The 10,285-nt window shown below is 49.3% G+C and overlaps 1 protein-coding gene across 2 annotated transcripts in view; it reads left to right on the top strand.

Moving 5' to 3' along the window:
• Positions 1-10,285, top strand: part of COL15A1 (collagen type XV alpha 1 chain) — a 102,724-nt gene that overhangs the window by 62,346 nt on the left and 30,093 nt on the right. The window contains exons 16-21 of one of the 2 annotated variants that reach the window (XM_029920641.1): positions 5,591-5,626; positions 6,042-6,182; positions 6,385-6,453; positions 7,247-7,282; positions 7,386-7,469; positions 9,423-9,488. In XM_029920641.1, coding sequence (XP_029776501.1) covers positions 5,591-5,626; positions 6,042-6,182; positions 6,385-6,453; positions 7,247-7,282; positions 7,386-7,469; positions 9,423-9,488 — 432 coding nt within the window. The remainder of the gene's footprint in view (positions 1-5,590; positions 5,627-6,041; positions 6,183-6,384; positions 6,454-7,246; positions 7,283-7,385; positions 7,470-9,422; positions 9,489-10,285) is intronic. The other variant, XM_029920642.1, reaches the window with a different exon arrangement.

Here is a 10,285-nt window from a genome sequence, read left to right as displayed (position 1 = left end):
CCCCCCCCCCCCCCCCCCCCCCCCCCCCCCCCCCCCCCCCCCCCCCCCCCCCCCCCCCCCCCCCCCCCCCCCCCCCCCCCCCCCCCGTAATCCAGCTTCTGCCCACCTGCCGCACCTGCCCTTCCTCCTGCAGCCGGCTCTCTCCAGTCTCAGCCCTGTCCACTGAGAAGGTACCGAACCCTGACTGTGTGCAGACCTGCTTCCCAGCTCCGTCTCCTGCTGCTCTCTCACATGGCTTCTGGGTCGACCAGCAGCCCTACTGAAGTGCTGTGGGCATGATCTTCCTGGACAGCCCCCTGGCCTTTGCACATGCTTTCTCTCCATCTCACGTGATCTTTCCCTTTCCTCATCCTTCAAGGACCAGTTCAGATATATCCACTGAGAAGCCCTTTCAGATTCCCTATTAGCAGAAGACTGCCCTCCTTCCTGCACTTCCCGTCAGCACAGTATTTATTCTGCCAGGACCCCTCTTAGTCAACGTTAGCTTACCTGTGCCCCAACCCCTCCCCTGACAAACAGCACTAGCACGCACTGTCTGTATGTCCTTAGATTCTGGCTCAGGCCTCTGTTAGTGTTTGGTGAGCGAATCTGCATTCCTCTCACTCTCTTCATTCTCTGTAAGTGGGTCTCCCTTCTGTCTGCAAACTGCATGTGGTGCCTTGGGGGCGGGGTTCCTGCCCCTACAGTGTTCCCAGCCAGGGTTGATGCAATAAGTCAAGTCCCCACAAAGGAGGGCAATAAAGATAAGGTAAGCCTCCTTGAGGTGATACAGGCAGGCTGAGTTTACTGGGGTTCAGAGGAGGGAGGGTCCCTACCAGCTGGGATAAAGACCAAGGCCTTCTGTGTGCTCCATGGCGTGAAGATGTGGAAAATGTCAACTCCCTAGTTATCACCATCTTCACAAAACTGCATTTCCAGTTCCCGTCAGCTCTCAAGTGTGTTCATTTTAATTGAAACGGTAACTCGGTTTTCGTGGAAAGCTCATTTCTCAGAAAAAGAAGAAAGAAACAGTTGTCAAGCTTTATAGAACTCACTCGACAAGTATCAACGATTTCATAAGAAATTAGATTGTGCAGGAAACATCACAGACCTAGACTGTGCTTCCCTGTTCTTCTTGCCAGTTCTCCTGCCCCTGCCCCCACACGCTCCTCCCATGCTCGTCTGGCATTTAAAAATACCCGTGCCCACATCCGCAGGCTGCCACCAGAGCAGGCACGCTGCACGGCTCAGGGGAGCGGCCGCACGCAGGGTGGCAGGCTTGTGCAGGCTGACTGCTGGAGACGGTTACATTCCCCGCCCCCTGAAATTTGCTGTGAGTCTAATTCATTGCACGTTGTGCATAAGATGCTTTCTGGTCAAGTAAAAGCAGACTCTAAAGGACTCGGAAACTTACATCTGGAGGACTCAAAGGCATCGCCGCAGATGACATTTACCCAACAATAATTTTTAAAGGCCAAAAGTAAACCAAGGAGCATTGTCTGGATGTAAAATAACAGACACGCACTGAAGAACATGACACCCTCTGGGATGTAACCCAGCACAAGACCTAAGGACGCAGCTGGTCCTCGACTCCCCTCCACAATGTCTGCTCTTCAGGCCTGCACGCCTCCAGCACCACGCGGCTCGTTTCCTGCCAGGCAGTGCCTTCCACAGTTGCATGGAATCTTGTAGGGAGAGCTTTCCTCATGCTGCTCAGAAAGCAGCCTCTTTTCCCACCTGCAGGGCGCATAGACCGGTCTGCATAGTTGTCTAAAGGGGAGTTTTTCCCTAGAGAATCAGGTCCAGCTTATCTGGCTGGAAAAAAATATTGTCACATATAATCATTATTTTCAAATGTGGGATTGTCGTCAAAATGAGGATGGTCATTACGAATTTGTGAAATAGATTGTTTTATGTGGAGTTCCACGATAGGAGTACTCCTTAATTTATTTTCCCCAAATTAAGATGAGCAGCTACACTGAGAGCTTTAGCCCATGAAGGAACAGGCGAAGAGCAGCCTGCTTGGCTACTGAATGCTTCTGGAAAGGATGCTGAAGAACTTGCTGGAGACGGGTCTCTATGACATTCCTTTCTGCTTTTCGCATGCACACTGTGCCAGCCAGATCTTCAGCACTTGTGTCACATTAATCTCGTCACTCTCTTCATTCACAGTCCGAATCATTCATGGTATTCTTCAGTGTCAAAAGGTGCTGGGATACCCAGGCAGAAAAGAGCCTGTGTTGTGAAGTTTTCCAGAATTGCTGAGGGACTTGGAGCTCCCAGTAACGGGCTTTGAGTGATCTCACTGAGCCACCAGAATGTCAGCGTTGAGCCTCATAAAGCAGATTCTGTCTTCCCCAAGGGGCGAGAAGAAATGCAAGCAATTCATCATCGCCTTCCCTTTCTCCGTGTAACCCCAGTTTGGCTTTGGGTAGTTCTCTAAATTTTACACACTAAAAACAGGGTGCCTCTCAAGAACCTAAGTGGTGAGCTGCATTTAACAAGGATCCAGTACTGGGTTTGGAGCACATAACAGCCTATTTCAATTAAGAATTCCAATATTGGCCCAATTTCCTATTTCATATCTCCTTTAACCATCTGATGTGTTTGGTACAAAATCAGGATTATGGGTCTCCATCGAACCAGAGAGACCATGGTCAATTGTAACTGTAACAAATTGAAGTTACAGATGTAACAAACACCATGGGCAAGAACAACAGACATACACCAGACAGTAAGTTGTGCCCTGTCAGATACCACAGCAGAAAAATAAAAGCCATGTGTTAGGTTTTTTTTTTTTTATAATCCGGCATGTTGAAGTCTAATAATGCCCTCGGCAAGTCTGATAACCATAATGAGCGGAAATTTCTAATGAATTCTGAAGCATGATTTTGTAGCACTCCTGCACCTCATTCTTTTACAGCATTTCCGTTGTTGAACTGACCTCACCATACTTCACCCCTGCAGCCAAATCTGTGGCGTGCCTGGCCGGACCTGCAAGATACACAATTCTCACCCTGAGGAGTTGAATTTAGGTCTGCCATTATCATCTTGGGGGCAGAGAGTCTTTGCTGACTCTTGCCATTGGAGTTCCCAGTCTTCACTCTCCCTGCTCATGTAAATTCCAGTAAGACGAGCTCTTCCATCCCCAAGCTGCTCTGCTCAGGTTCCCAGACGATGGCCACCAAATCTGTCAGCCGATGGAATGGGTCTAAATACTACCTTTTCACATGTACAAGCTGGATAAAATCATCTGTTTCTGAGACCAGTAACTCAAGATCCAAAATATCTTCTCGAACTTCCTTTGAAACATTCCTTTGTAGCATCCTTGTATGTTACAAGACATACTCTTGATTTGAGTATTTGCCGGGAAGGCAATTTTTTAAAAGACGGTTTTTCACATTCCAAACATAATTTGCTTTAACGGGTTAAACTGGCAACACGACAATAAGGTGTTCGGAGGGTAGAGTGCAGAAGTCAAGAGATGAAGCCAATTTAACTTGTATCTCACAATATCCCTGACTGTGATTTGACTTCTTACTGGAAAGGTGCATAAGGTTGGCACTTCCTTTGAGGACAGATTGCGACAGGCAGCCGAAGATGGCGCGGCTGGTCACGCCCAAGAAATGCAGGCGCAGAAACCGTAGCCTCCAGATGAGGCAGCAAAACTGGAACCCAATTCTTTTTTGTTTCTGCCCACGGTGAACGGTCACACGTAGTTTCTCCTGGGTGGGGTGGGCAGGCAGAGAAGCCTCGGAGCCCCACCACCACCCCTCCCCCCCGCACCTGCTAACGCCCTGGGCGGCTGCAGCCTGATTGTGAAAAGGTGCATCTCTTATTATTATTCAGCCCTTATAGATGACTTGCTTTCAACAGTTATGTATTTTTATTTCCAAGATCTCTAATGTATTCTTTTCTATAACCACTGTGCTGATTTCATAATAATTTCTCCATGTTTCATGGCTGGAATAGCCTCTCTTTTCTCCCTGAGAGTATGTATTGTACACTTAAAGTCCTGATCTGCTTGTGTTCTTCACGCTCCTTGCTTGGGCATATGTTCTATTGCCGGCACTGCTGCCTGTCTTTCTTAAATGTTCATTTTTATTTTGTTTTATTTATTTATTTATTTATTTATTTATTTATTTATTTATTTATTTATTTTTGTGTGCCTCTCTTTCATAGTGTTATCCTCTTTGGGATATGTGTTGTTTTTTGCTTGTGTGTTTGCTTTCAAAGTTGGAATCTCTCTTTGGTCTGTTTTCTGCCTCTCTTCGTACTGATTGTTGGGGAATTGGGCAGCAGCTACTTCTGAGGCTTTCGGGTTTCAGTGGGTTTCAAGATGGGGGCAGTGGGGTGTGCCGTGAGGCAGGGCACCTCAACAGCTGGTCTTACGAGTTTGGGGTACCCCTGGATTTCCCGGGGTTCCCTAGCCACTCGGGACTCTGCACAATGCCCTGGTTCCAGTAAATGACTCTTACTGTTCTTCTAGGAGTGGGGGCTGGGAGGCGAAGGGAATGGGCAGGGCTCTCTGGCTTTCCCGCTCCAGAATTTCAGCCTGTCTGCTCCTCACTGCCGCACCTGCTCCTCACTTCCTCTGCCACTTGGCCGGATACTTTCCCCTGTGCTTCCTCTCCACTACTGAAGTCTCTGGCTTCTGCTTCCTGTACTTTCCATTTGGTGTTCCTCACTATTTTCAGGTTCAGTGTCATTCACCATCTTATTCTTGAGCATGTTATTTTGGAACTAGCCACTTTGTCCTTTCTATGGATTTGATATCGGAAGAGCAGTCCAACCCAGAATGAGGGGACTGGGGAAGGGCACATCCTTAGATGTTGGGTACATCATAGTTGGGAGTCAGGACCTTTGCCTGGCTCCTTCTTTTGTGAATCCTCAGAGATTCTCCCACGGGGGGGCGGGGTGCAACCAGTCCCCTGATGTAGGGCCATGTCTCCTATGGTTGACCGTTCCTGGCCACCAGTTCCCATTGGTCCTCCCCTCTGCTCAGAGCTCACAGCCGGCTCCATTCTATGGGACCCACACATTACCCCCCAGGAAACCTATTTTGAGGCCCCTGTTAAGGGTGGACACACAACCTGATTTATAGCAACACCCCCCAGTCCCATTCTGGGGCCACTCCAGCCAGCCTTTGGTCTTTAGATATTTCCAGAAGAAAGCCAGTCATCATTCCAGAATTCTCCAGAAGTCCAGAGAATACATATCAAGTTCTTGAAGCCCCTTTCTTGGCTTCAAGTAGGGGACGTACCCGTCTCTTTCTGCATGGGAGGGGTGGGGTCAGAACCACCAGCACACAGGCGATTCTCCAAGGGAATTCTTCCTCTGCAACCTCTCCCTGGCTAATCTTCAACTTCCTCCTTTTTACTCTTGAGGTAGGTAATGAGCTGATAGTTGAAAAATTGATTTTTCCATCTTTCAGCATAACTTGCCTCGCAAACTGACAACTACGATAATGCACTTGGCTTTGAGACATCAGCTCACTTTAATACCCTGTTACTTGAGAGTCTCTAATTCTGCATTTTCTTTGGACTATACCTACTGAGATGTATATTAATTGGGCCTTTTTCTTGCTTTTTGTTTTGCTTTGTTTTCTCAGGGAGCAAGAGGACCTAATGGCTCAGCCGGTGAAAAGGTAAATAAAAAAAAAAAAAGAAAGAAAAAGAGAAAGCTTTCTCCTCATTCTTCCCGTTGCTTTGGGTTTACTGTGGTTGGACTGTCGACCTGGACTGCTGGACGTACAAGTGTCAGGGAGCAGAGGGAAACACATGTCAGGAACCATTCTGGGAACGCAGACCCACTGGAGAGGGAGGGTGACCCGCCTGTTCCTCCCCACCTCTCCCTCCGCACAGACACGTGCACAGGGGTGCATCCACTTGTCTCCGGGCATCAGTCAGCAAGACCGTGGTTTCCGTACCTCGAAGCAGTGCCCCTCAGAGAATCTAGCCCCTCATTAAGATCGAAGAACGATGTCCCGACTCAGGCATATGTGTTACTCCTCTCACAGGTAACCCCAGGGGGGCGCAGTCAGCTTGTCTTCTTCCTTACAGGGTGACCCCGGCAACAGAGGCTTACCAGGACCTCCAGGAAAAAACGGACAAGTTGGCACTCCTGGGGTCATGGGACCCCCAGGGCCTCCCGGACCCCCGGGGCCCCCAGGCCCTGGATGTGCAATGGGACTTGGATTTGAGGTACTTCCCCACCCCACCGCCCTTTTTGTGGTTAAAGAGCAATGAGAACTAGGGGCGTTTGGGAAACCAGCTAAGAGAACACAGGTCCGAGGGCAAGAGGCCATGTGTGACTCCGCACTGGGCCCAGCTCTGCAGCCCAGCTCCCCACCTGGGACACGATGTGAGACTAGATGTGAAATTCTCATGCTCCTTCCTTCTCCAGGATACCGAAGGGTCTGGAAGCATCAGGCTGTTGCATGAACCCAGAACCTCCGGACCACCGGTTTCAAGTGTAGGTTGAGTTTTGAAATCTTCATCCCGAGGACTATCCTGTTGTCCTGCTGGAGTGGGGAAGCCGTGGGGTGCTGCCGCAGCCCTGCTACTTTCAGTAACTCACCCCATTTGCGCCTTCAGCTTCCGGCGTGCGGCGGGGAGACTGGGTGCTCTTTACAGCCTGCTTCTTTGAGGAACAGCACGGGAGTTTTGCACAAAACATTGTAGGGGAAAACTTGAAAGTCATCCTTCTCTCTCGCTCTCTCTCTTCCTCTCTCTGGTCCCTTACTATCAAGCTTCTCTGCTTCATTGCCTCCTACCTGCTGCCTCATTTCAGACACCTGCGCTCCTAACAGGGAGCCCTCCCACTGCCTCCACCCCAGGAGACGTTGTCCATCTTCTGCAATGATTCCTGCTCTCAAGACGACCAACCCCCAGATCTCATTATGTTTGTCAAATGGGCCCCATAGCTAAGCACGCCGGCTCCCAAGAAACAGCCTCGTAGGGATGAGCAGCATAGCCCCCTTTGCAGTTAAATTAGACCTTCCCCTCCTCCAGATGCAGAGGGCTCTGGGAGTCAGGGTTAAGAGGACACTCACTCAATGCTGGGAGAGAGCCTCTGTGGGTGTTCCTTCCTTCTGACTCTGGAGGGGGAATCTGCCCCACATCTTTTGCTCCCATTATCTGGGGCAAAATCCATGTGGGAGCTTAGAGAGACACGGCAAGATGTGAGGACAGGTGGGGAGTAAGCAAAGTCAAGAGAAGAGAACCAAAATATGTTTGTTTGTTTGTTTGTTTGTTTGTTTCACCAGGGTCCCAAAGGAGAAAAAGGAGACCAGGGACCCAAGGTGAGGTCACCGATCTAAGGTGGGGGTGGGAGAAGTTTCCAGCGGGTTCTGGGAGCATCACCCATGCACGATGAATGTTTTTCACTATCACTGCTGAATCCAGGGCGACAGAGGGATGGATGGAGCCAGCATTGTGGGACCCCCTGGACCCAGGGGGCCAGCAGGGCGCATCGAGGTCTTGTCCAGTGTGAGTACCAGCCAGGTCGGAGCATGACAATGTATTTTCTGCCTTTGCTAGAGGTGAGAGAAAGTTGTCCACAACTGGTGGTTACACAGAGGACATGTAGCTGGCAGCTGGCATTGGCATTTCCACTTGCCAGCACGGCCCTTGTGTCTGCTCCTACCCCAGTGCCACTATTCTCTCGCACAGCACTTCCAGAACACTCCTCTTGTTGGCAGCATCTGAAGTCAAAAGAATGGCTGCAACAGAGAGGCAGAGGAACATAAGTGGGGGAACAAGTGAGGAAAGATGTTTTGGGGTTTGTGAAATTAAGGTAGACTTTCTAGAGGAGGTAACTCTGAGCAGGGACTCGGGAGCAGAGAAGGATCTTACCAGGTAGGCACAAAGGACAGGACTTCGAGAAGTCAGGTGGCAGGCACACTCCAAGTCACAGCACAGGATAGGAAAATGTGAGTGTGTGCAAGGCACGGGGAGCTGAGGGCGTGGAGAGTGGTGGGAAACTGTACAGAAGGCTGGGGTGTGGGCAGGGACCCCTTCATGTTAGGGTATCACACTGGTGAAAAACTGTGGCTCTTCTGAGACAAGTGACATCATACTGGTAGATGACAGAAAGACCAAAAAAATCTCAAATAACTGGGGGAAGAAGGATTCCTGGAGTTAAAAAAAAACAAAAAAAAAGTGATTAAATATCGAGGGTGGGAAAGAGTGTGGTGAAATAGTGAGTCTCAAACGCTTTGGTGGCAGGGTAGATTGCAAGGCCCCTTTAGACCACTCTCTGGCAATTTGTTGAAACTAAAAATGTCCAAATCCCCAGTTCCGTGTGGAAAGACGTCCATGCTCCCTGCTTGAAAGAAGCAAGTTGAAGAATTCTACATTCAGTCTGATGCCGTTTATGTAAAATGGACACATGGAGACACACACACAGTCAACACTACATGCTTTCTATGGAGATATATATATGGATATATGTGCTTAAAAATATGTGTGTGTGTTTAAAATTTTAAAAGAGAGAAGACATTCAAGATGTTGCAATTTTTAAATTTTTATTTAAAAATGTTTAATGTTTCTTTTTTTTTAAAAAAAAACTTTATTTTATTTACATTTATTTATTTTTGAGAGAGTGAGACAGAGCATGAGCAGGGGAAGGGCAGAGAGAGAAGGAGACACAGAATCTGAAGCAGGCTTCAGGCCCTGAGCAGGTGTTCAGCACAAAGTCTGACGTGGGGCTCGAACCTATGAACTGTGAGATCATGACCTGAGCTGAAGTTGGACACTTAACCGACTGAGCCACCCAGGCATCCCAATGTATACTTATTTTGAGAGAGAGAGAGAGGGAGAGAGAGAGAGAGAGAGAGAAAGCACAAACAGGGGAGAGACAGAGAGAGAGTGAGACACAGAATCCGAAGCAGGCTCCAGGCTCTAAGCTGTCAGCATAGAGCCTGACGTGGGGCTCAAACCCGTGAACTGTAAGACCACAACCTTAGATGAAGTCGGACATTTAACCTACTGAGCCATCCAGGCGCCCCTATGTATGTTTATTTTTTGAGAGAGAGAGAGAGAGAGCTCACAAACAGGGGAGAGACAGAGAGTGAGACACAGAATCCAAAGCAGGCTCCAGGCTCTGATCTGTCAGCACAGAGCCCAACGTGGGACTTGAACCCACGAATTGTGAGATCATGACCTGAGCTGAAGTCGGATGTTTAACCTACTGAGCCACCCAAGCACCCCATGAATGGTGCAATTTTAAGGTTAATGGAAAGAAGAAAGCACTACCACAGCTGGGTGCTGTTACATAAGAGGCGGGGGCAGGGAGGGGGATGGATGTGCTGGCAGTGAGTTTGGGGTGTTGTATTTGCCTGTGTTCTGCTATGCTGAGGTGACTTCCGTTAAAGTCTCACCCCCAGGAACAAAGCGGACCATGTGCTACCCTCTGTCTCATTGTGTTTTCTCTCTTTTCAGTCTTTGGTTAACATCAGCCATGGGTTCATGAATCTCTCGGACATCCCTGAGCTCATTGGGCCCCCGGTGCGTATCCACGGCCTCCCCAGAGGGACGTTCCTACCCAGATACCCTGCTGAACCTATGCTGGGTTTGTTTGGAATCCTTTTAGCTCCTGAAGCGTGGAGCTAGAATATATCAGAATAGAATGGAAAAAAGAACTTTGCATTTCTGAGAAGTTGCTATCCCAGTAATTTGATCATTTGGAAACTTTTGTGTACAATGCAGTGGAAGCTTCCAGTATCAGAAGTATGTGTCATGGAAAACAGAGACTCCTAAGTAACAAACTGATTGACGCCTGTGAGATGGCTCTGGCCTGCTTTTATCTGCATGGTGTCATCTCACAGAAGGGGAAGAGCCTAGGGAGACTTAGCCTTGTGCTAATGGGAAAACCAGCACCCAAGGAGAGAACATGACCTGCTTCAGTCTTTCCAGCCCCCTGTTGGGGATCGGAGCCCTTGGCAAAGCTGCCATATCTCTGCAAGTCTGCAGCATTGGGCTGTGGCACCACCAGCCCTAAAAGGAGGGAAGCTCCTTCCTGCAGCCTGTGCCATCAATCCCACTGGTACCTCCCGGGATTTGCTGGCGACAACTGGAGAGAGAGGGAAGAGCCATAGCCTTAGGAGCCTTGGGGTTCCAGCCCATGTCCACACACCACTCTGAGCCTCTGAGCCTGTCCTCTGGCAATGCCTCAACAGCCTTTGGGGCAGCTCAAAAGAGGTTGGTGGATATGAAGCTGCTTTGCAAATGGCGGCACTCAGCTCAAGTCCATGTGGAGATTGAGGCATGTGCTTCCACAGCTGGGCAGCCCAGATGTCCTTGGG

Source organism: Suricata suricatta, chromosome 13, assembly GCF_006229205.1.
Source record: "Suricata suricatta isolate VVHF042 chromosome 13, meerkat_22Aug2017_6uvM2_HiC, whole genome shotgun sequence".
NCBI classification, from domain to species: domain Eukaryota; kingdom Metazoa; phylum Chordata; class Mammalia; order Carnivora; family Herpestidae; genus Suricata; species Suricata suricatta.
This window is presented reverse-complemented; position numbering and strand designations above follow the sequence as displayed.